Source organism: Wyeomyia smithii, chromosome 3 (assembly GCF_029784165.1).
Source record: "Wyeomyia smithii strain HCP4-BCI-WySm-NY-G18 chromosome 3, ASM2978416v1, whole genome shotgun sequence".
In the NCBI taxonomy this organism is placed as follows: Eukaryota; Metazoa; Arthropoda; class Insecta; order Diptera; family Culicidae; genus Wyeomyia; species Wyeomyia smithii.
The window spans coordinates 25,697,246-25,724,074 of record NC_073696.1 but is presented as its reverse complement, the minus strand read 5'-3'; the positions used below and the strand labels follow the sequence as shown (position 1 = coordinate 25,724,074).

The following is a 26,829-nucleotide window of genomic DNA, read 5'->3' as shown; positions in this document are numbered from 1 at the left end:
GCCTTTAATGAATTTTTCGCATTTGTACGTCAGAATACGATCATCAGTTGGCAAAATTCTTGGACCAAGGGGAAACTGGGAAGGTGGTTACATTCCATAATCCCCAAGGTATCGACGAACCCGTGGTTCAAGGGGTTGGATGTAGGTCTGGATTTCATTTGCGTGATGTCCCGGCTTATGTCCAATCACTATAAATTTGACGCGCATCTCCGTCGTGTTGGGCTCGAGGAGAGTGGTATCTGTACCTGTGGTGAAGGTTATCACGACATAGAGCACGTTGTTTGGTCATGCCCTGTACACCGTGACGCCAGGTCTAGATTAATAGCTTCCCTGCAGGCCGAAGGTAGGCAGCCGGCTGTTCCTGTTCGTGATGTCTTGGCGAGCCGTGACCTATCCTACATGTCCCTTATATACGTTTTCCTGAAATCCATCCACGCCCCAGTTTAGTCCTATCCCCTTCCGCCTACATCCAACCAAACGACAAGAACACGTTAAGACCCCGGATCCGAAACAGCAATCAGACCCGCACGATACTCTCAAGGCCCGATGGAAACAACCCATTATGCCAGTCCGTAATATCTTGGCCCAGCAGCGGAACAAATTTAATATACTGCTTACCTATGGCAATGAAAACCATCAAACAGCAAACCTGTGCTTTTAATGCAAAATATTCTAGCTTTAAGTTAGATTTAGTTTCAGCTCGTAGTCGGCAGCGAGGATAAAAAATTTGCTTTTAGTTATTAAGATACTTTAGAAAGTAAGCTACCAAATATAATTGGCGCCGTTAAACATTGAATTGTATTTGTGCCGTGTCAAATAAACTGGATGAAATCAAATAAACAAAGATGAAGAAAAAAAAAGGTCTAGTTTTTAGAATTCTATATTAGTTTTATACTATTTCATGAAGACTGTCAGTCAGATTTTATACACAAATAAACAAATAATGCCGCCAGGATTCTGCTGTGAGAAGAATTTCGAACAAAATAGAAAGCTGAAGCAGAATTTAGTGGTGATAAGACGTGCTCAGAAGATGCATAATGAGGTTTTAGCGAGCTCCAAAATATGCTTGATGTGCGAGGAAAAGTTCAAGTTTCCATCATAAGCAAATTGAAAAAAAAAATCGCTATTTTTCCTTCAAAGTGCAAAACTTTTCTGATTGTTCTAAGAATTGTCAGCCTTTTTCCCAGGTAGGCCAGGTTTTTCCAGAAAAAAATTTAGTCTATTTGCATTGAATGTTGTAGGTTTTTTTTTTCAGTGGTCTTCGTGGTTCTGTGGTTAGTAATGTCGATCTGCTAGCTCTCCCACACGGTTGTCATATCGATTCGATTCCCGATTAAGTCGAGTACCTTTATGAGCGAAAATTTTTCTTGATTTGGCACGTGGGCACGGTGTTTCGTTGTACTCATATAACACGCAAAATGTGCCAAAAACTATATCGATAACAAATTCTCTGAACTAATCTAGTTGATCGAGACCGCGATTAACCCCACAGACTAGTGTGAGATTTTTTATTCTAGGATTTTCCAGTTTTTCCAGGCACTAGACATCCTGTTTTAGTTCTTGGTTCTTGCTTGATTTTTGTCATCGGTTTTTTCACAAAAACCTACAAAAATGCTACATATAAATGACGTAGCATTTTATTTAAGTTCCCTTCCCTGGATGTTCCCTAAGAGCAATTTTTCATGAATATCTTGTTTTACTATACAATCACAATACTTAATTTTTTTTTTTGAAAATATGCAAGTTAAAGATTATCTGCCAGGATTGATTAAAATCCATGACACTACCGATCTCAACAGCTATCACTAGCAGAATAAGTGGCGAGCGCTTCGACACTTGCCGTATGACGTCACTCCAACCTGGGTGGACAAAGAAACGGAACATCTAGAGGGAGGGCATTGCACTCACACTAAACGTCTGCGACACTGCTCATAGTAATTAACTTCTTAAATGCACCGTCATACTTAGCTTTGAAAAATTGGAATTCTGAGAAAAATAAATTAAAAAAAAACAACTAACGTTTCTTACCTGTCTGAGTTGTGGACTTTCCGGTTCGGAAGCAGCATCTTTCATAAATTTTCTTTCCAACGTGCCCTAGAATTATTAGCCAATGCCTTCGGATAACGAACGGCTCCCTCTTTTTTCTACTAGTAAAGCGGATAGCATTTTAATCTTAATGTTCCATGGTTTCTACTATGCACTGTGTTCATCTTACAATAAGTGTTATCGAATGTAACGGGCAAAAAAATAACTCTGTAACAAAACTGTAGCTCAATACTTAAAAACTTCATAAATAATAATACAGATTTGGAAGCATTGTAACTTCTTCCTCCACGCGCTTGCTCTTTCACGCTCTCGCTCTCTTTCTAATCGCGAATAAATGCGGCAACGTTAGTCGTCGCGACTCTGGACACGTGCGTTTGCTTGTGTTTGTGTGTGCACTTTGTTCGATTTGATTTCAACTATCTGTAATAAGGCATACTTTTGCTCTCTATCCTAGTCAGTAAGTGTAGGGATGCGTGGTATTGTGTTTTTTTTACTTTAGTTCCCTTCGCGATATGCTGCATGCATGCATCAGTTGTAAAGCCTAGTGTAGGTTAAACAAATTCTAGTATTCTATCGGTCTAAGATCGCGCGGTTTGCGCGAATACTTGAGCCCGAGCGTTTCACTAATCTCGTCGATTACGGTCAGTGCGTAGTCCAGCTGTTCTTTGGTGTGCGATGCCGACAGGCAAAATCGGATGCGGCCCTCCATGATGGGAGTGGCAGGAAATCCAACCCCGACGACTGCGATATTACGCGCTGTCAGCGTCCGTACGACGGCCCTAAAAGAGGTAAAATTAGTCACAATCCTGCGACAATTAATAGTACAATCCTGTGGGACTTACCCAATTTTGGAGAACAGGTACACCAGCATCGGTACGACCGGCGAATCTTCGTGCCCGTAGGTGATGACACCGATCTGAGCCAGTCGTTTTCTGAAATATCTGGTGTTACGGGCCAACTGGTCAATTCGCTTACTGCCCTCGCGCGTGCCATCCAAACCCATGATTATCTTCATTGAAGTCAGAATTTGCTGCGCTACCGGGGGCGACATCGAGCTGGCGTAGCAGTGAGCGTGGCTGTTTACCCTTAAAAAGTTTATTAATTTCTAAAATCGAAGAGGTTTTGTATTAATTCAATATCGAAAGAAAATAATGGCTTTTCATAATACCTTATTGCCTGCGATGTAACCTCCAGCCGACCCGAAGCTTTTGGTAAAAGTTCCCATTAGAATGTCTATATCGTTCGGATCGACCCCGTAGAAATCCAACACTCCCCGGCCGGAAGGCCCCGTCGCTCCAATACTGTGCGCCTCGTCCAGATATATGTAGGCTTTGTACTTCTTCTTAAGGGCAACGATTTCCGGCAGTTTCACGATCGACCCCTCCATACTGAACACACCTTCGACGATGATCAGAATCTTCTTCCAGGGTTTGCCGCTACCCGGCTGGCCGCGTGTGATCGATTCGACCAGCACGCGCTCCAGATCCGGCATACTGTTGTGGTTGAACACTTTGGTGACGGCACCCGACAGCCGCAGTCCGAGGATGATAGAGGCGTGATTTTTCTCGTCGCTCACCACCAGACAGCCGGGCGAAATCAGTGTGGGAATGTTTAGCGAATTAGTGGCGAAGCCCATACCGAAGACGATGGCATCCTCGACGCCCAGGAAGCGAGCTGTCAGCTGTTCCAGTTCCACGTGCAGTGGGTTGGTACCTAAAAAGAGAAGCGCAGTAGGAAATTTTTATTTGTCATTGCGCCTTTTTTACAGTTCAGGTTTTGGATGATTATTATATTTGCTACTAGTTTTCTATTTTCAGAGTTTCTAGTCAATTTGAAAAAAAAAAAAGATTTTTTCTGATTTTTCCAGAATATTAAAATTTCCTGTGAATTCTTTGCTCATCCAAAATCATTAGTAGCAACACGTGATGTAGCTTTTGATAGTTTTGAAAATTTTAGTTTAGTGATTTAGTTTAGCTAATTTAGAGAAGACGAAATAAGATATTGAGCAGTGCATGAATAATCCAAAATCACAAGACAACTCTATTCTCATCGAAAGTCTGTTCTCAGGATTTTTTGTTTCCAATATCATCTTGATCAATTTTTCTAAAAATCATTTCAATCTAAAAAATTGTTGGAGTGCTCAGGATTAAGTTTTAGGTAAGCAAATTTTCCAAAAATGCAGCTATAACAGACCACAAATGTGCGAATAGGTGCTATTTCGTGAATCACAACCATTAATCAGCTGAGTACGAGTTCAAGTACTACTCAACGTCAAGACAAAAAAAAACGGTAAATAATTATGTAAACATTGAATGAGTCATTTCGGTGCGCGAATACGCCTCATCGTCACACCAGAAACTGTCAATTCAGTGCTTGCTCGCTTTCGTAGCTCTCTTATCAACGCCGTTTTTTCGTCGCGTAACGTGCAATTATACATTACGCAACCCCAAGGTTAAATTATTTACCACACACGCTGCTGTGAGGCGTGTATGAATTCCGCTCCGCGCGATACATATAAACTTAGATTTGAATTACGCCGCCTAGGTAGGTAAAATCACACTGACGTGCGAAGCTTTTTATTCTGTTTTGTTTTTCAAACATTGTATGAAACTCTTACCGATTTCACGCCGTGAACTGCACGCTGCTAGGCCGTAGGTTTTGATTGACTGTTCCGACTCATCGGCACACGGTCCTACGTTCTGGGCGAAGCCAAGATAGTTGTATGAACCCAGATTTAGGCATCTCGTTTCGGTGCCGGTAAACCTACAAGCAGAAATGAAATACAATTGTTTTTAAAAACATATGATATTTAAAAAATATTGCTATTGATTTCGTTGAAAATCTATTTTGTTTGATTTGGTTCTCTTTACTCTACTGGAGTTCAATTTATTTGGCTCTAGAAAGACTCCGGTCCACAAAAAATAGAGATCTTTTGCCTAGCCAGTGAGTCTGTTTTCTCGTTTCTTCTAATCCTACAGTAATTATAAACCAAGAATATATCACTAGAATTTTTTTGCCAGGTGTTGTTTGTTATTGATGTTTGCTGTTTTCAAACGGTAGAGTACACATTTTATTTTGCACATCCAGTTTCATTATTCACGGAGTTAACCAGTGTTCATCAAGCGAATAATCAAATCGTCAACATTCACATTTCCTAAATGGAAGTGTAAATATTCATATGAGAACATGAATTACAAATAATCTTACTGATTTACTGACCATATTCGAAGTAAATTTGACTGTAAATTCCTACTTTAGATCGGGCTCGATTATCCGTAGTTTTGAAAACTATTCCACTCCAGATAACCAATTTCTCGGCATAATCGAGTGGATTTTGTACTATTTTTTTAAATTTTTTTCTCATCGAGAACAATTAGTTTGTTGAAAAATATTGTACTCGGTGAATATGTACGACGAGATAAAATACATAAATTATCTAGCGACTGTATGTTTTTTTTTTCATACATAGAAAATTTAATTATAATGAGATGAATCAATTATGCATTTAAATTACCATGCAGCATATAGCGAAAAATATCAAATATACGAGAACAAATCACGCAAAAAATAATATTCGCAAGCTACGCACTCTGCTTGATGACACTTAATTAGCATTCGAATGAGGGATATCAAATTCTACTCAATCCCAATTGGAACTTAAGAATGTTTGGCACGCAGTTTACAAGACTAAAAGGATGTAAACTAAGCAGGCTTTACCAAGTCGCCGAACGAAGCTGCAGTATGATTACGACTAGGAAGGAGAACTGGTTCTCGAGATGGTTGAAGCGTTGGGGAAACCTTTGCAAAATAATTGCCTTGGGTGCTACATTCCGATTCGGAACTTGACCTTCTGTTTACTATACACAGACTTCGCAGCCAACCGTTAAGTGTACAGGACAATTGCGGGGCTAGCGCTACGATCCTACTGACACTAACAGTCTCTCCCGAGTCAGGACTCGAACCTACGACGACTGGCTTGTTAGGCCAGCATCGTACCTCGAGACCAGCTGGGGAAGCAAAATGCAAAATAATTAAGTAAATTAAAAAACAGATTTCTTTCGTCCCAAACAGATCGGAAAGCATCTTTTCAAGATACTTTCGTCTCATCAGGTAGGGAGAGATGCAGCGCCGATTTTAAGTCGGCCGTTCCCAACCCAACCCTTTCCCAAAGATTCATGAAAATCAGTTGAAATACCGATTTTTGGCAGCACTTTGAATGCTGCTGTGTCAGGCAATTTCAATAATTTTCATGATCGGGAATCACCATTTTAAGCCTAACTTCAAATACCTGTAACTCCCTAAATTTTGATCCGATTTTGGATAAACAAATTTCATTATGATAGAAAATTTATGTATTTTTTGTCAATTTTCAAGGTTTGCCAAAGCTACAGTTTTTAAATCATTTTCAAAACATATTGCCGGAAGGCCAAAAACATGTGTTTTTTAAGGTGGCAAGGAAATCTGCGAACAAACACCTGAGAAGAGAACTCAAGGTGTGGGGATGAGACTAGGGGAGAGATGCTGGGGTAGTTACACTCCCCCTACTGGTCCCTGTCCCGACCCACTAAAACCCCTCCAGTCTCCAGCCCTGGTCTGTCCGGAACGACGGTTAAGTATTACGTCGGGGAGTGGCTTTTGTACGTGATGCGCCTCCTTTACTCTTATAACCTTCTAGCTAACTACCTGGAGACTGGTAGTTGGCTACCTCTGGCGTGTTGGTGGTTGACCCGCCACACACTTTGCAGCTCCAGAACGCACAGGCCGCGCTCAGATGTCCGGGTCGTAGCACATTCTCCGGACTAGATTGTCCAGAGTAGTGCCAGACCCGCTCACAGCCATCATGTCGTCCTTTGCTCTTACGAAACGAGGGCACAGGATCTGTGACAGGTGGAAGTCACTTCGCCATGGCGCATCCCGACCCAACCGGATATCTCTGGAATAAGTCGGTGCGTCCATCTGCCCTTCGTGGAGTTAGACCATTCCCGCTGCCAGCGGAGCATCGAGATTGACCTTCTGGTACCTCGTATGCCCCTTGTGTCCCGTTGGTCGAAACATTCTCTGTCCTCCTTGATGGCGACGCTGATAGGCATCATGCCGAACAAGACACAGATTGCTTCGTATGACACCGTACGATACGTACTCGCCTGATACGCGCTCATGTGCCTGGGAGTTACTTTCCAGTTTACCGCGGTAACTGTTAGTACCTAGCGCTCTGGACCACACTGGCTCACCATACCTAAGTATGAACAAAACCACGCTGGCAAGAAGTCTGGGGTATTGGACATCATACGAGATAGTGCTGCAATAGCCGGTGAGGCCCTCTTACAGGCATAATCGACGTGACTTCCGAACGAGAGCTTATCGTCAACCATAACCCCCAAGAGCTTCAGAGATCGCTTTGAGGTGATTGTGCAGTTTCCGACTCTGACCACCGCCTGTTGCTCCGATTTACGGTTGTTCATAACCGTGACCTCCGTCTTATGATGCGCTAGCTCCAGTTTCCTGGAGCGCATCCAGTTCTCGACCAGTATACGCGCGGCCCTCAACTCGACCTCCTCGATCGACTCGCCGTAAACCTCTAGCGTTATGTCGTCTACAAAGCCGACGATCACAGCCCTTGAACTTGAGTTTCAAAACCCCGTGATACAATACACTCCATAACACCGGACCCAGGATTGAACCTTGCGGAACTCCTGCGGTGTTTGGGACGCACTTCTGACCCTTCTCCGTGTTGTAAACAAGTACTCGATCCTGGAAATAATTTTCCAGAATCTTGTACAGCGACACCGGTAAATGAGTGAACAATCGTTACAAACACCGATGTCCCACTATTTATTATTTCGTCTCCCGTTTCCGAGCTTTCTGTCAAAATTTCATTCATGAATTAAGTTCAGAAACGTCTCGTAAAATGGTTTATAAGAGGAATATTCGGTACGCACTTGAAGGGATTGGGATGCTTCACCACAGCAAATATAAAATAGTGTTTTCACGGGTGACGCATTAATTATTACCGCATTATGCATTAACTATTACCGAGTCTTGTGCCTTTGAAAATTCGGAGTGGTGACTCGAAGTTGACGAAAACAGTGAAGCTACTCCGTTCAGAAGTGTGCAGCGTCAAAAACGGACATCATGCGGCGCCGCTCCGGCATCTACAACATCAGGAAGCGATCCACTGGTTTCGGAGTGCAGGCAATGACGCAGCGACAGCGACTGAATAAAATGGTCAAGTCGATTTTCCCGACGAATCGCGACGTTGTGGTGGTGATGGAGGACGAGACCTATCTCACCCTGGATGGCAACGACTAGCACAGCACTTCATATTTTACTTCCCCCTCGAAGGAAGTAAACTTCGAGATGGAGTTCCTCAAGACGATGCTGCTGTGGTGACAATCAGCGAGACAGGGACGTGAAAACCGCTCTTCGTTTGGACTGGCCGCGAACCGCAGGACCGAAATTCGATTAATGTCGATTTTAAACTTATTTTTAGTTTTGGCCAACTAAAATCACTTCATTTGGCTCCTACTACCTATTTTAAAACTAAATATTAGAGCGCTCAATGGGTTTTGTTTCAAATTTAAAAATGGTTTCTCCTCTGAGATAACCGCAATATGTCTCGTACACAAACAGTAGGATAATAACAGAAATCGACTTTTCGAGTTTCGTTTAAAAGTAGGGCTTAACAGTTTCGTCCTCGAAAAAAAAGTTGAAGAGGTAGTTTATAAGACACGACCGCAGAGGTAACGTAGAATACGACAGCCTGTCTTATGCCAATGTATTTCTTGGAATAGGTTTGGGAATACACTGAATTGGGGTTAATTCTTCAGATAAACTTTGAGGTTAATTGTGTTTGTCAATGCCATTTATTGACAAGTGAATATTTTTTCAACATTGCAAATTTTTTATTTAGTTTTGAATGATTCACAGTGAAAATCAAATTCTACATGAGGTGATTTGTTAGCAATTACACTACCCGTCATAAGTTTGGAATCGCTTTACTGAGTATTGCAACACCCAGTTTGAATATTGCAACGCCTCTCGAAAAGTTTAGCATCACCTGGAATAGGCGGATATTTCGTGTTTTTGACAAACCTAGAAAGTTGCGGTTTTCAGCAAACTTGTTCCGAAGGTCAAAGGTTACTGTATGGTGGCCAATTCAGTGTGAAATTTTACCGCTATGTGGTGCTAGTGGGCAGACAATGACACACGTATTTTGAACTTAACTAATCTCACAATTCCGACCTGCCAGAAAGTTGCGGTGTTCAGCAAACTTGTTCAGAAGGCTAAAGGCTTCTACATGGTAGACAATTTAATACTGAATTATCCCGCTGTGCGGCACTAGGGTGCATGACGTTTTTCATATTTAGACTTCAACTTATCGCGTTATCATTACTACCCACAAAGTTGCGGTATTCGGCTTGTGCCACCAGTTCTGGTCAAGCATATTACAGTTACAGTTACAGAAATTTGCCCATTTTGAGTGATGCTAAACTTTTCGGGGTGTTGCAATATTCAAACTGGGTGTTGCAATACTCAGTGGGTTACTATGGTTGATTCCAAACTTACGGCGGGTAGTGTATATATGAAAATTTCAACCGCTATACTGCTAGCGCATCGCACGCGGTGGCGATGGCGGTGGCGGTGCCGCACGCGCTATAAACATGCACACACGCGCTACAGGCATGCATACACGCCATAAACATACACACACGCTTTAAAGCAAGCCACACACGCTAGCAATACACCTTATATATTAGGGACACACGCTACAAATATTCACACACGTTATGTGCATACACCCTGTATAAACCTACGCTGGATGATGGTGGCTTCTCAATCCACCTAGCGGTGCGAGTTTCTTTCAGTTTCGGGTTGTATTTGCCCAACGATATCTGAATCGGATTACCGCTGGTGGGGTCTAACTCAGATCGAAGGGGAGCCGAACTGAAAGAGGTAGGACTGCAGCTAACCACTACCACCGCCGCTGTTGCCCGCTGCTGATCCACGCTGCCTTCGCCTACTGCCATCGGTGTTGATGTCCGATGCTGCTGCCTGCTGCTAGTAAACTGACTTGCTTGAGGAGAAACAGTCTCTTATATAGCCCAAAGAGTGCATTCCCGGCTAACTAGGTACTTCATTCTGTCGTCCTATTTAGGGAAATGCAGCAAGCGACCAATCAAAAATTGACATTTGCCTTTCGACATTGTTCAACAATTTTCAATATTACAATAGTTTGAACAATCGGATTACAATTTTCTACATTTGGACGGGTGCTTAAATGATTTTCCAATCGATTGCTGCAAAAATGACAGAAATCGGTTGGAAACTGACTGGGTTTAAAACGTTTGAAATTGGACAATTTTTGTGACGCTCTCGATGTTTTCGATTTTGAAATTGGATCCCTGTATTGAAATTGGGTCCCTGTAATTCTTGCCGTAAGACGTATTCTACGTCAAAAAGCGCTAACCTCAGCTTAATCGAACTTCGGGAGCACGTCGTTTGAAGTCAAAGTATTATTATTTTGACCGATGACAAAAATGCACAGATATGAATTTGGCGATAAAAAGAGGTGGAAACCAAATGTCTTAAAAATGCTTGAAACGTCGAGATCTGGTGTTATCTAAAAGGAATGGGAAAATTAGACCTTAAATTTTGTTTAGCAATAAAGCTCACAAGTTTCGTCTTCTCGAAAAATGTTTTCACACAAAATTTCAGCTCAATTGGACTCCGGAAATGCCCCGAAACGGTCAAAATTCCACTTTTCGACTGAGCCTGAGAATCTCAACGTGCCGAAGGACGAATCTTTCCCATTTTCCTGTTGGGGGGGTTTTTTGGACCACTGCGTCCATTTATTTGAACTATTGTGGTATGCCCCGGTTTGCTGTACTGCGCTTCAAGCTTGTCTACCACTTATTGAGGAAGTGATAGACGGCGAGCTATAGCGAATTAGGTGCCAATCGGGAATAACTTGTTTTATGAAACTAGTTACCCTGACTGGCGGCCAGACCAGATTTCCTTGGGTTCTAGGGAGCCCTCATTGAAGTACTGAAATCTGCATCTAATTAGTGCTCCGCAATTTCAGAACAAATGTTCCGAGGTTTCGCTTTCTGAGTTGGGCAATTCTCGCTGAAACCAGGACACTAGTGACACGAGGTCTTTGAAAATTGATTTTTTTATTTTAGTTCGATTAAACGCAGTAAAAAATTAATAACTGCACATAAATTTGTTCCATTTGGTGGACCCCTTGTTCGCCAAGGGGTGAACAAATTTTTGCAAAAGTGAAAATCGAATATTTTTATCGAGCTATATTTCAAATATTTGTCCCAAAACCCTCTACAAACAGCATTTAATTATACAGAAAACATCTAGGGCTTTCATGTGAAGTATTCAAAAGTTTGACCGCCATCTTGGATTAGCCGCCATTTTGAATTTTATCATTAAAACGCGTTTTTGAACAGGTTGGCAACCACCGATTTTAATTCTGAGACAACCATTGGAGAGCTGAGAAAAAATCCTACAAGATTTTCTATACCGAGTTTTAACATTTCCAACGCGCGTCCACACAGTTCCATACGATGTCCGTTTTGGACGCAGCGGGGTACCGTTCTTTAAACGCACACACTTCTGAACGGAGTAGCTTCACTACTTTCGCCATCACGGTTGGAGTTCGACTGATAGAGCTGTCAACTTTTCTCTGCCGACTCATGGGTTACTATGGTTGACGCTGCACATCAAGTTCGTGGAAATGGAGCGACACTGGACAAATCAGTGTTGAAATTTCTGCAGCGAGGGTCAAACAGTATCATACAGTACCCCATGAACTAGTGGCAGTCGTAGCATCGAATTGTTTCGCAGGACTCGAAGCTGCTCGTTTATATTCCCTCGCTTCAACTCAACGGAACAATCAACGCGTCCTTTTGTGAATTACTTAGCGGTCCTGAAAACGAATCGCAGAATTCTAAAGCATTAATCGAAGGTGTTATGTGTAAGATTCAATAAACGTGTAAAAGCATTGATGCGCCCCCAGAAAGGAGTAGAGAAAACGGAAGAATAAAGAAACAGGTTTTTATGGTTACCGTCATTGAATTCGGACTTTTATTTATTATTTCAAATATAACATTGGCGATCGAGGATCGGATACCGTTAATGCTAAGTGGTTTTTGTATTGATTAAATTCATGGTCGAAAATCTCAGTATTTAGCGGTAAACAGACAAGTTACAAAATAAACAGTTCTGGTTAGAATTATAACCTTGTGAAAAGCATAGTACAAAGCAGAAAAGCCGCTTTTAGTGAAAACTTACTATAGAATCAAGTTTATCATGAATACAGAACGGGAGTACTACCGTTTGATCCAGAGGATACGACTAATGTCAGTTCGAGATGGAAAAAGTGGAAGCGTAACTTCGAAGTGTTTTTGGAGGTTAATAATGTTGCCCTTGCTTCGAGAAAAAAAGCATATCTGCTGCATTATGCTGGTGAAAATGTTCAAGATATCTATGACAGTTTGGTGGGAGAAGGACAACAAGTGCCGGCTGGATCGAACCCTTATACAGAGGCTCTTCGTGTGCTGGATGAGCACTTCCTTCCGCCACATCTTTCGGAATTTGCAACAAGGACCCGATGAGAAAATTTCGGAATTTGTACTGCGCTTGAAAGAGCAAGGGAACTTATGCGAATATGGTGATTGGCTGCATGAAAACATCAAAGAACAAATCTTTGAAAAAGGTTCGTCAGTTGAACTTCGAGCTAAAATATTGACGAAACCAGGTATGACCTTGGAGGAAATTATTAAAGAAGGACGGTCTCTCGAGACAATCGAAAATGTACGACGACAATTGCAGCAGTCATCGGATATCAACAAGGTGACAACTTCCAAAAACGAATGTTTCTGTGTGGGAGAGTGGGGCATTATGCCAATGATGATTGTTGTCCAGACAAAGACAAGAAATGCGAGAAGTGCGGGTTGAAGGGGCATGTAGCTAAACAATTCATTGAAGCAACAGTGAATAAGCACAAATTTGTGGTCGAGAACAGGTGTTATTATGATTAAACTTCTATGCTCTAAACTCCCATGTTTCAAGTAGTAAATTAGAAAAGGGTTAATGGTCACCATTTATCTGGCGAAGTATCTTGTCCACTTAAGAAAGTAGTCCATCTATGGCAGCTCTACCCTATCCAAACAAGTTGTTTATAAAGACCTATTCAAAACATGTACTTCACGCATACTAAACGATGTGCGTTCAGTGTGCGCTGCGTGGCAAGCAGCGCTTGCTGCTATATCGATCGCGCGACGCGCGTTGGAAATGTTAAAACTCGGTATAGAAAATTGGCTCGACGGCCATGTGTCTTTCGCGACACACCTGATTTTTTTAAATGTATCTTGTAGGATTTTTTCTCAGCTCTCCAATGGTTGTCTCAGAAATAAAATCGGTGGTTGCCAACCTGTTCAAAAACGTGTTTTAATGATAAAATTCAAAATGGCGGCGAATCTAACATGGCGGTCAAATTTTTGAATACTCCATATGAAAGCCCTAGATGTTTTCTGTATAATGAAATGCTGTTTGTAGAGGGTTTTGGGACAAATATTTGAAATATAGCTCGATAGAAATATTCGATTTTCACTTTTCCAAAAATTTGTTCACCCCTTGGCGAACAAGGGGTCCACCAAACGGAACAAATTTATGTGCAGTTATTAATTTTTTACTGCGTTTAACCGAACTAAAATAAAAAAATCATTTTTCAAGGCCTCGTGTCACTAGTGGCCTGGTTTCAGCGAGAATTGCCCAGTTGCAGAAGCGACAAATATCATCTTGGGTGAAACCAATTTTCTGAAGATGATGTTTGCTCGGACAGTGACCAGTTATTAGGCCAGGGAATATACTGAGATCGCTTTTATTGGGACTCAGCAACTTTTGAGAAATTTTTGTGTTTGGTGTTATAAATCTTTTTGATTGGTTAAGAGATTTCACTGCCTTCCAATAATTGGCTGTAATCTCTCGTTGCTCCCATTTCAGTACCTCAGCCTCCAGGACATAGTCTGAAATACCACAAAACGTTTCTGGACCAATGAAGGTTGATTAGGAACCAAATCTGACGAGTTCATCCGCAACTTCATTGCCCTCTATTCCGCAGTGACCAGGAATCCAGTAGAGATTTACAGAATTCAACTGGTTCATCTGTTGTAGAAGGTAAATGCAGTCCCAGACAATTCTAGACATGCACTTATAGGCTTTCAATGGCTTAAGGGCCGCTTGACTGTCCGAGAAAATGCAGATGTTGACGTCAGGGTTGCCACATTTATATCTGTTTTTTTTTTTTTTTTTTTTTAATATCTGTATATCTGAATCTCGGGCCAAAAAATCTGTATCGAGCAAACTCAGAATGTTGGATGAAAACATTTTTACTTGCAGAACATATTCAAACAAATTCATTTTTCACTACGGGATGTTTATACTGGATTTGTTAAATTTATTGTTTAAAGTTTTCGTTTATTTAATATTAGTATCTCCTCCTTGGTCTGAAGCGTAGCTTTCAGCTTTAAAAATTGAGATCATTAGCTCAGAGGCCATGCAATTTATGGTTTCTGGTATTTTAAAAGTATGCGTTCTAAATAAGCAGAAGAGTGTGGATACATTTAAAAATTCTCACAAATGATCTGTAACGGAAATTTGAAATTACCATCCCGCCTATAGTGGTGTTCAACAATTCAGACCAAGTTAAGTCATTTGTTTCAATGAATCTTCCGGTCAAAAAGTTTTTTTTCTAGCGTGCGAAATTCGTTAGAAAGCCCTTGTCAGTCAGTTACTGTTACAAATTTGTGAAATTGACACATCAAATCGCTTAAATTTTCCAATTTCACGAACGATTTAAGATTACTTAAAGCACTGGCGTAGCCGGTGGGGGGGGGCGGTGGCGATGAGGAAAATTTTCATGCGTTTCACCTTTAAAAGGGTGATATCCGTGAGAATAACTATTAATTAGGTGGAGGTCGCGGTGAAAATTATATAAATTCGCTTTTAAGAGTATAATATTAACCATTTTTTCAAATATGGGTAGATTTAGTAAAATTGAAAACATACGTGCTAACTCTCACAATTTTGGTTAACAAAATATTTTCACTGCAATTTGGTAGGGGTAACACCCAGGGGGAAAAGGTTATCACCCAAATTTTCCGCCACGGGTGTCACCCGGTCACGCTGAGCCAGTCACTTAAAGTTACCGTTTTGCCTTTCTCCTAGAAAGGTATACTGCCGGTACCCGAATAACTGTCCCATAATGAAAAACAACATGTTGAGAAAACGGCGATTTAATATTATCCGTGAGTTTTCGGGTTTCCAGCAATTACATCCAGAACCAATGACCATAACAGTTTCATGGCACCACAAGTTTATTGTTGAGAACAAAAAACCATAGATGGAATTAGTTTTACGTTATATAACTTGAAAAAAAGACAAAATGGGACAAAATATGCGGGTACATTTCAAAAGTACTCGCACATTTTGTCCCATCACATATAAATTCAACCAGCAACCGGCAGTATCATTGGCAACGTATATTGTACTACAGAAAAACAACATTAGTCTAGGTAATTAAATGACATACTTCTATATGCCTAAAATAATCCGATATACACTAATCTGGAGCAAAATTATATGTTTGCAGTTTGTACCACTATGCAGTGGGACTGTAATGCGGGTACTTTCAATATGGGACAAAAACAACTTGGTATCAGTATGGGACAGTTATGCGGATACCGGCAGTATAGCAATCACTGGAAAAACCGAAGGTATAAAAGTGGTCCCAATTGCCGAATGTCATATACCACTCGACTTCTTTCGACGAACTGAGCATTTTACATGTACATACATGTATGTATGTATGTGTGTATGTGTGTGTGTGTGTGTGCAACTTTTTTTTCTCACTCACTTTTCTCAGGGATGGCTGGACCGATTTTCATAAAATTGATTGCAAATGAAGGGTCTAGTTGCGCCATAGGTTGCTATTGAATTTCTTTGTAATCGGATTTTTAGCTTAGAGGTTATGTATCAAAATGTAAAAATCACGAAACATCAATATCTCAGAAACCACACAACCGATTTCAATAAAACTGGTTTCAAATGATTGGGCTGTCCCCAGAACCCTTAACTATTGAATTTCGTTATGATTGAACATATGGTTCGAAAGTTATGTAAAGAAAAGTTATCCTGAGGTTGTTAAAACTCACTCATTTTTCTCAGAGATGGCTGAACCGATTTTCACAAAATTAGTGTCAAATGAAAGGCCTAGTTGCCCCATAGATTGCTATTGAATTTCATTGCAATCGGATTGTAACTTTGTCCGTTGTTCATAAAAATGTGAAATCACATTATGAAAGTAAACATATTGACTTTCTCCTAACGATCACTGGCTAAGTAAAAGGTAGAAAAATGATTGAAAAGGCCGAATGTCATATACTACTCAACTCAGTTCGACGAATCGAGCATTTTCTGCATATATGCATGTATATGTGTATATGTTTGTGTGTGGGTGTGCACGTGTGTATGTGCACCTTTCTTTCGCATTCACTTTTCTCAGAGATGGTCTGACCGATTCTTTCTATCTTGGTGTCAAATGAAGGGTCTATTTGCCGCTTAGGTTGCTATTGAATTTCATTGTAATCAAACTTTTAGTTTTGGCGCTGCGTCAGAATGTGAAAAACGCTCTTATATCTCAGAAGCTATGAACATAGTTGAATTCAAATAAATGGGCTTTCAAACCCCTAAACAATGAATTTCATAATGTTTAAACATGTGGTTTGAAAGTTATAGAAAGAAATGAAATCCGCAGACTGTTTAAAACTATAGCTACGATCAAAATATGTGGCCTCAACATCATTTAAATTTAATATTGTACTATTTCAATGTTTGCGGCCTTGCTCGGGATTGAAGTTAAAATTTAAAGTCATTTCTATCATTTCATTTTTTGCCTTTCTCCTAGAAAGGTATAGCAATCACTGCAAAAACTAAAGGTATAAAAGTGCTCAAAAGGGCCGAATGTCGTATACCACTCGACTCAGTTCGACGAGTTGAGCATTTTCTGCATGTGTGTGTGTGTGTGTGTGTGTGTGTGTGTGTGTAACGTCCTCCCAATCTCACTCGATTTGCTCAGAGACGGCTGAACCGATTTCCATGAAATTAATTGCAAATCAAAGGTCTAGTTGCCCTAAAAGACCATATTGAATTTTGTTGTAATCTGATTTCTAGTTTAGAGGTTATGTATCAAAATGTGAAAAATCACGAAACATCAATATCTCAGAAACTACACAACCGATTTGAACAAAATTGGTTTCAATTGAACGGTAGCATCTTTCAACTTTTGAATTTTATGAGGATTGAACATGTGATTCAGAAGTTATGGAAAGAAACGTGTTCTGGAGACTGTTTAATCTCATTCATGTTTCTCAAAGATGGCTGGACCGATTTTCATAAAATCAGTGTCATATGGAAGGTCTTGTTGCCCCATATGACCCTATTGATTTTTTTTGCAAACGGATTATTACTTTGCCTGTTATGTTTAAAAATGTGAAATCCAGCTATGAAAAGAAACATATTCCGAAGACTATATGAATTCACTAACTTTTCTCAGAGATGGTTGACCCGATTTCCACAGAATTAGTATCAAGTGAAAGGTCTAGCTGCCTCATAACACCCTATTGAATTTTGCTGTAATCAGAATGTAACTTCGTCTGTAATGTATCGAAATGTGAAAATCACTAAACTTCATTATCTTAGAAACTACACAACAGATTTGAACAATATTGATATCGAATGAACGGGATAGTTAAGGGTTAACTAATGAATTCTGATCATATTTTATACTTTAATTACAACATCAATATTTTAGAACCCAAAGAGTTAATATATCTTTTTAGATTTAAGCATTCATGTAAACCTATTTTTACAAATAATAAGTTTGAATGAGAAAGGCTGAGTCTGACCGCTAGGTGGATTAATTTAGGTTTTACAACAGGATCGGTGGAATCGCATCTCTTTGCAATTTGTTTTACGAACTTTGCATAGAAATCCTGACAAATATTTCGAAACGTTCATTTTCGTGCTTTGTTCATGTCACAATCTACTTCTTCTGCATAGATAACAACAAACACATAGGTCGCTTTTTACGCGGTTTTTTTACGCGGCTTTTTTACGCGGCTCTTTTACGCGAATTCCGGAATTTACGCGTTTTTTCTACGCGGATTCCAGAATTTACGCGGTTTTTTTATGCGGATTCCAGAATTTGGGCGGTTTTGCCCGGATTTCGGTTTCCCTTCACTCGGAATGCAAAATTAACGATTTTTTTTTACGCGAATTCTGGAATTTAAGCGGTTTTTTTTACGCGGATTCTGGAATTTACGCGGTTTTGTTTATGCCTTTTACGTCCGTTTTACGTTTTTTTTTCGTCTCCCCAGCTGGTCTTGAGGTACGATGCTGGCCTAACAAGCCAGTCGTCGTAGGTTCGAGTCTTGACTCGGGAGAGACAGTTGGTGTCAGTAGGATCGTAACGCTAGCCCCGCAATTGCCCTGTACACTTAACGGTTGGCTGCGAAGTCTGTGTATAGTAAACAGAAGGTCAAGTTCCGAATCGGAATGTAGCACAAAGGCTTTGCTTTGCTTTTTTTACGCGGCACGTATCCCCCGCGTAAAAAGCGACTTTAGTGTAATCTTAATGGTGTTGTTTTTTACAAAAATCGTATAATTGAATTCTACATTTGAAATTGATTTCAGTTTGTCGGTATAACAAAAAAAAATCTGTAAAGTCGGTTTTTTGGCAATATTCTGTAATTCTGTAATACAGATTCTGTATTGCTTTTTCAGTTCAAAAATCTGTAAATACAGAAAAATCTGTATATGTATACTTCCTTTTCTGTTGCAGCATCAAGGTTAAAACCCCATATCTTTTGAACAAAAAATAACACCAACTCGAAAATTTCAGGAGAGCTTCGAAATTTCATAAAAGAAACGTGTGATTTTTTTCAGGTTTTTCAGTGCCCCAGAACATAGTTTTTCAACATATTGTTTAAAATGGTTACTATTGAAAAAATATTTTTTGTCCAGAAGGAATATTTTCAAAACCTATACCCTAGGATGCATCTGCTGTGAAAATTTTATCAAAATCGATGCAATATTTTTGATGATATTTTTATTTAAAAAATAATATTGACTCAACTTTCGAATAACAATAACAACTTGAAAACTTACTCAAATTCAGTAAAAAATGGAAAATCAACTTTTCGAGTGAAACTCTTGAAGTTTTTAATATTTATTTGGAAAAATTAGACATCTCGATTTAAAGTGATCCGTTTCACAAATTCTGACCCAGCTTCATTACATCAGGTTTATTTTCCGTTCACATCTCAATAGAGGTTTTGCTTTGCGAAACAGCGTTTGACGGACAAGGGTGTAAGATGTGGACGCCAGTTATTGCAGTCTCATTCCACATATGTTTGGGCATCTTGGCCTACTCTCGATCAGCACTCGGTTGAACATTTCGGAGATTTCGTTTTGCTGCGATTTGATGACCCGTTGCAGCCGTAACCATCGCTTCATAGGTAAGAAATTCCTCGAACAGCTATGACTTCCTCTTTATTATGAAGATAACTGCGAAATGGGTGGAACCGTCAACAAAAGAGATGAAGTATCGGCCATTCCAGTATACTGAAAACCAACATTGTTGACTCCGACGATTTCTCCTTTGTGCAATACTGTTATGGACTGGTTTCTACATTTTTCTGGTTCACGAGATGATCATTACCTCCAGAATCCAGCTTGAAGGTTATTTTTCTTACACCGCTGCTTTCCGATACTCTACCAACCATGAACGCCATAGCTTTACCAACAGTTTCCACAGCTCTTTCACAACTTCTTGCTTTGACATTCCTCGCGGCCATGTATTCTTCTTGTGGCACCAACTGCGTTAGAATGAGAACTTCCGAGGTTTTTGTTTTGCTTCAATAAACTCTGACGGCTTCCATTATGCACGTCGAACGGCACGTAATTCTTCTAGCTTCGCTCCGGCTAACTTCAGTTTCCGAATGCGCTTGGCGAAATTCTCCAAATGGTTTTTGATTGATCCATCTGCCGCCATATGTACTGTTGCGAGCTACTTACGTTTAAGCGTCCATGATCAAACCGACTTCGCGTAAACACCTTCCGAAGGAATCCACCCTGCCGTAGCTGTAAGCTGCGATCATAGCGGAGCGCTTACAGTTGCGTTGTCTACAAATGTCAGTTCTTGTGAAGCACTATTGTTTAAAATACTGTCTTTCGCAAGACGATCACATGTTTAACATAGTTTTTTTTTTTGACGTTGGACTAACGTCTATATCGAAGTTAGGCACCTGAATTTGAAAATCTAGTAATTCAACCGGGGAAAACCAGGGAAAAGTGGTCAGGTTTTGAGCGCTTATATATCAGTCATTTCTTTTCAGAATTTCGAGGTTTTGGCATCAACCGATCAGAAATTCTTCTACGGTTGAATTTATGTAACAAAAATAACCTGTTGTTCGAGATACACTATTGAAAAATTGATAAATCACATCGATTGTCTAAATCATACCGAGCAACCAATCACCACCTCTCTTCACAAGCACAGTCGACACTAACGGATACAACCGATCTGACTTTGTAAACAGTCTCACAGCTTTCAACCAATAACGAGCTCGCTTTCGGTAGCTGCAACAGGTGTTTCAACACCGTTTTAAAATGCTTTTTTTATCATTACCACTGAACAGATTCTAAACACCAATGGCTTGATTGATAGGGGAAATATTGCGCAAGATTGTCATATAATAATTTAAATATGTTTTCGATACTAAACTAGTTAAAAGTTGTGTTAAAAGTCGTGCACATTCAACCAATCACAAGCTCGCTTCTTGTTTGCTCGCGGATGGATTTTTGCTTTGGGCTATATAATAGCCTGTGTCGTCTCATAGCAGTCATCAGTTAACAAGTGAAAGGCCACCAGGCCGGTCTTGTATAATCAGCAGCGGTGGCTGATTCCAGCGGCCAAACTGAGCTGCAGCAGAACCAGAGCGGTGGTATCAGGCAGCAGCGGCGGAGGTAGTGGGAAGCTGCATTTCTTCATTCAGTTCGGTGCTCCTTCGATCTGAGTTGGACCCCACCATCGGTAATCCAATTCAGATATCGTTGGGTGAAAACGTTGGGTGTGTGTGCAGTGTGCACATATAGCGTATGTGCATCTGTATTGCTATGACATATGCGATGATAGGGATGGCGCTGTTGCGTGTGTATGGCTAGCTATAGCGTGTGTAAGACACTAGCATGTGTAGCATATTATGGCTATTGCGTGTATATCTTCAGCGTGTGTACGGATAGTTATAGCTTGTGTGTGGATAGCTGCTGCGTGTGTAATGATTAGTTATAGCGTATGTATGGATAGTAATAGCACATGGTTGGATAGCTTATGCGTGTGTATAGATAGTTGTATCGGATGTATGAAAAAGAATAGCGTGTGTATGGATAGCTATAGCTACAGCGTGTGTATGAATAGTTTTAACGCGTGTTTAGATAGTTATAGCATGTGTGTGAATAACTATAGCGGGTGTTTATCGAAGATTATTATTGTCATTGAAAATATTAAAACGTCTTAACGAACACAGTTGTGAATTTGATTTTACAGCAGCGATTTTAACTTCTTCAGCCAGTCTTTATTCAACGAGGAAAAATTACTACCTATGAATGATCAACACTTATTTACTAGAAATTTGATTTAGATCAAAACGGGTTCTTTTGAGTATCATAAGTTATTGGTAAAAAGAGTTGCAAGTTTTCTCAATGAGCATTCATTAAATTTTCGTTTTTGTTTCTCGGTGCGCGGTTTTGATTTTGTTTCTCGCACACAGAGAAAGAAACAAACTTGTCGCTATCGTGAAAAATAACAAAACAACTAGAAATGCTCTTAATCACAACTGAAGAAGTTAAGATATTTTCCTGTCACTCGCCCAAACCTTGATAACAACTACCGAAAAACGTGTGATTGAGCTCTTGCTATATTGAGCTATTGAACCAAACGTTTTTTTTTTTTCAAATACATGAAGTTATATGCTGGGCTGGAACTAACCTAGCATGAGTTTTATCGATTAAATGTCAAACAATTTTCAAATTTAAAATTTTCGGTTGAATCGTTCTGGGCTCCAATTTCAGATAGTTTCGTAAAGTTTGCTTTTTGCTTAGATAGGAAAATTTTACCAATTCGCTCAATTAAATGATTGTCTTGGTAGTGCAGCAAACAAAGGGTTGATTCGAATATGCATGAAATGACAGCGATTAAATAAAAGATATCCATTCTTTTAGTATATATTATTATTTATAACGTTTTAACGTCTCAGCATCCAGAAATGCACTGTTAGATAAAATTGCAGCAAATACTAGAGTTGCAATTCTCTCTATTATTTGTTTTAATGGAATATAAGAATACCGTAGTCCAACGTCATGCGGTCGTGTCTTGAATACCACCCTCCTACTTTTTTTTTTTTTTTTGTACGAAATATGCATTCTCAGTAGATTACAACCAATCTTGAACAAATTTAAATCTCAAAATGATATCACTGAAGAAATTGATGATTAATAGTTTCCTACGTCAATAGTAAACCCGTATCTAAGATAAGCTGGCATTAGGTAAGAAGCTTTGGTTCAAATTTCTAGCCAAATAAGCCTAACACTTTGGATCCTAATTTCAATAAAACAGAATCGACTGAGATGATTGTTTAGTAACTTAATTTTCTTTCCCCGAAATCATGGTAGTGATTTTCTAGAAAAAAAATAAGTTTGAGTTGTAATGATTACGAGAGTTTTGAAATAAAAGGATTCAATTCATAACTTGCCAAAAAGTAATAGAAATTTGGTGGTATCAACGAAGTCGCTAATTGCATCATTACATCAACGGTAAAGATGCTTTTTCACTTCTTTGCTAGAAGGCAATTGTGTTTATATTGATTCAATTGTGTTGATTGTAAATTCTCGATTCATAAATAAACGCAATAATTTTCGCCTATGACATAAAACGGATTTGTTCGATGCGACAGGTATTACATTCCCGTGAGATAACCATACAGTGATGACTCATTCTATACATGGAGTGCTATCAGTAATAGGAATCTATCACACTACCCGTCATGCTTCAACGTTAGAAATGACTAAACTATATTGCACAAATGGCAAAAAATAACTCAATCAACTCTAATTACCTTGCACCGAAATTCTCTTCCAAACACCAAAATTTGTTGCTTGAACAAACAAAAATCGCGCTGAGCTAGTGCAATCAATTGCTCTCTTGAACTAAACATTTTTCCTTCTTCCTACCCAGGTGTGACACCTGTTTATCAGCAATTATTGTTTATTTATTTGTTGCAGTTTTTTTTAAACCACTGCAAACATTCCTACTTACTCGAACGACCAGCCATAATCCTTGGTGATCCGATCCTTCAGCGTCACTTCGGCGCCCGGAACGCTACAAATGGGTCGGTTCCAGCAATCCTTCACCCGTCGGTACACATACCGCAGGTAGAACTTTTCAAAGGCGTCGTACAGCGGAACGTAGCCCTAAAAATGCAATAAAAACGGTTCAACGTTTAATGGAAATATTGGTACGCATAAATACTTACATCTCGATGCTTTTCAGTGGCAACTTTCGGGGTGAAGAATAACTGATTTATGTAACCGAGTATCATGAGCAGATAGAAGCCCAGATAGGTGAAGCAGGCAGTGTGGAGCGGCACCTGCTCGTACGATGACTTCGACGGTTCTTTGCCAAAGTTTACAGTTTCTTCACTTTGCTGATGTTTGCCGAAACCGTTCTGCAGTGGACGGACGAATGCCACCAGCCCCGCCCCGTCAAAGCAGCGAAGCAGACACCGATGGAAGCAAAAAAATGTCATTTAATAAACTAATACGTACCGAAAGTGATATTAATTATGCGAAGGGCGTGTATGTGTTAACTAAATATGAACCGGAGGCAAGTCGTTTTTTTTTTTGGCTTCACCGTATCAGTATGAGGTGATACGGCTATCGGATCATGAGTGAGTCACGGTTGAATAGTAACACTACGAAATATGAACCACCTACCGAGATCTTCCCGTTGGCCTCCAGTGGTGGATGTTGATGTTCCGGGAAACGGGACCGAACAGTGGCGTGGCCATTGGCCATCCCGTTGTGCGAGGTGTGGCCGTCTTCTGCCGTTTTCACCATTCTGGACCAGCTGTCTGTGCGTGTCGTCGATCCGTCAGAGTGCTCGAGTGTTTCGAAAAAAGCAAAACTTTCTCTTGAAATTCACTGCCACCGTACTGCTGCAGCTCCACCACACACCGACCAACACTCGTGTTCGATTCGCGCACCACACTGATCCGCACAAAATCAATATATGCTAATGAAAAGTCAAAAACTGAAGAAGCGAGCGATATCCCCGCGCCAGCGGCGGCAGCCTAAATGCTCCGAAGGCGGCACGTAACGGCAGATATGCGCACTACACGCGTCCGCACAACATGACAGTTATGCTCAAGTGGCATGTGCTTCGTCGAATGGAGCGTAATCAATGTGAACTCACGAAGGTGTGGTGCAGCAAACTTGCTCTGTACATATTTCCAAAGAATCGATTTTTTTTCGCGCGTATTCTTCTTCCAAACACCTGAAACCGAAAATATTTCCTGATAAAAAGCAAAAATTATTACAAACTACAATTTTCGCAAATTCACTCAATGTATCAGTCATAAGGTTTTTTCGAAATTAGTGCACAGTAAAATTTTTGATTACAAAAATTTATCGATTTTATTCAGTTGCTTTACACTAGTCGACAAAATTAAAAAAAGGACATTCCAGAAGCTCAAACCGGAAAACATAAATTATTATAGCCATTTCACCATTCTTATTTTTTGCATTCTCCGTGCAATGAAGGTTCAGAGTAAATAAACTACGGTTTCAAATACGTCGAATTGGTGCATATAATCTAAATTTCTGGAAGTAGTTCAGCTAAATCAACTCGCTGTGAAACGATTTCGTCATACTCTCGCCGTTCTTTTAATGATTGAAGGTCCATCAACATGCAGCAAGCTTAATATGATGTAAGATGATATGAGACCCAGCCTAGTTTGAAATTGTAGAAGGCACGTAAAAAAACCCAATATGCCATTTACCTTGTCTATAACAGTGTTCTAGTGGTAAAAAAAAAAGTTCAGAATCTATGATTATTCCTAAATTCCTCTTTTCCACACATTTTTCTATATTTTATTTTCCTAATGCGTTAAACGTTGCTAGTTTTCTGCTGCAAGGTATTGAATTGCATTTTTTAACATTTATTTTCAATAATATTCTTCTATACCAGATGAAGAATGAGTGAATTTGATTGAGAAATATATGATGTCTTCCAGGTTGTTTATTTAAAAAAAAAAAACTTCTTGTCTTCTATGTCGTTTACGAGCAAAAAAAAGTTGTCATAAATGGAAGCCTTGGGGGACACCTGAAGTAACTTTATTTAAAATTTATTTGTTACCTGTTATAAATATAATTCATGCCACTTCAAGAGACCAGGCTCAATTCCAATGTTTGCAGTTTAAAAAGTAGCATTGATATGCCAATACGATCAGATACCTCACTTGTGTCTAGCTCCAACTTTAACGTTGTTCCTAACATCCATTGTATTTAATGAGTAATCTACAAATTCAAGCAGATTTGTGGATGTTGCGCGGACTTAAAAAACTGTTGTGTGTTGGGGATGCACTTTGGGAATGCAAGAGATAATAGCGATTCAACAATAATTACGCATGTAAGATTTTCTCCAGAGAAATTCTGTCAGGTCCAGGATATTCCAAAAATACAAAGTAATAGCGGCCACGATCTTTTGCCGAAAATGTGGTAATTGAAGAGTTTTTTTGACAGGACTTGATTCCAAGCTTAGTTTTTACATTACATGCTAAACATGCATTACTGATTGCAAAGTTCAATGCTTCAATGCAATTCGCTGCTATTGTGTTTTTTTGTAAGTTTTGTGACTAGATGTTCGGTCCATTGTGTCGTTTTTTCCCTTTAATGAAATCTCTTGAAACACATGTTGTAGAGAGTTTCGTAGAAGACACCTGCACACTTAAAAAATTTCGACGAATCTCGGCATTGTTTGTGTCGAGATTTGGACAGCCGAGTGCTCGGCAACCATCTCGGCTGAATAACTTTTGCCGAGAATTTTGGGAAACCAATATATGACAGATGTCATTTTATGCCAACTGTGCTCTCGGCAAATCCAACCGAGAAGCGGCAAACTTCGGTTACATAAACAGAATGTTTCGGCACAGTAACGAGTAGTTTTTTTTTTTTTTCAGTAGAATCCAATCGCAGAGAATAATTTCGCTGAGAATTCGGTAGTTTTCTTTCAAAAGATGAATTATAAGCTCAACGAGTGAGTTGAGCTCGAGAGGACTCAACAGCTGATAAATTCAGCGAAATGTTCTACAAGTTTTCGGCAGAATTTTCAAGAACTTCGGCAAACAAAATATCAATACATGCTGGTTTACGGTAGATCGATATATTTCCCGAACGTTCGTCGAAATATATCGCTGACATTTGTTAAAAGCTTCGCGAGCTCGATCAGCTGTTGGGAAGTTTGACGAGATAAATTAATAGCGAATTTTTTTACTCCACGGGGTTAGAGCCAACTTTCGGGTGAAATAAAAAAATGATTTCGATCTACGCTCTAAAGCCTTGCGTTGGTGTGCGTGAAACCATGTGCGATGTAAACAT

The 26,829-nt window shown here is 39.8% G+C and overlaps 1 protein-coding gene across 1 annotated transcript; it reads right to left on the bottom strand.

Moving 5' to 3' along the window:
• Positions 1 to 2,138: 2,138 nt before the first annotated feature.
• On the bottom strand, positions 2,139 to 24,590 carry LOC129730944 (serine palmitoyltransferase 2). Its single transcript, XM_055690612.1, has 7 exons — positions 24,169 to 24,590; positions 23,709 to 23,900; positions 23,492 to 23,646; positions 4,664 to 4,809; positions 3,215 to 3,759; positions 2,889 to 3,151; positions 2,139 to 2,825 (listed from the first exon to the last, which is right to left on the bottom strand). The coding sequence occupies exons 1-7, from the start codon at positions 24,289 to 24,291 to the stop codon at positions 2,609 to 2,611; spliced, it is 1,641 nt and encodes a 546-aa protein (XP_055546587.1). The 5' UTR covers positions 24,292 to 24,590; the 3' UTR covers positions 2,139 to 2,608.
• Positions 24,591 to 26,829: the final 2,239 nt, after the last annotated feature.

What these genes read in the sequence shown, in the direction of transcription:
- LOC129730944 (XM_055690612.1), bottom strand. Translation starts at nt 24,291, where the DNA reads ATGGTGAAAACGGCAGAAGACGGCCACACCTCGCACAACGGGATGGCC. An exon ending in GTTACATCGCAGGCAATAAG is followed by an intron (nt 3,152 to 3,214) that starts GTATTATGAAAA and finishes CTTCGATTTTAG; the next exon opens with AAATTAATAAACTTTTTAAG. An exon ending in TACCTGTTCTCCAAAATTGG is followed by an intron (nt 2,826 to 2,888) that starts GTAAGTCCCACA and finishes TACCTCTTTTAG; the next exon opens with GGCCGTCGTACGGACGCTGA.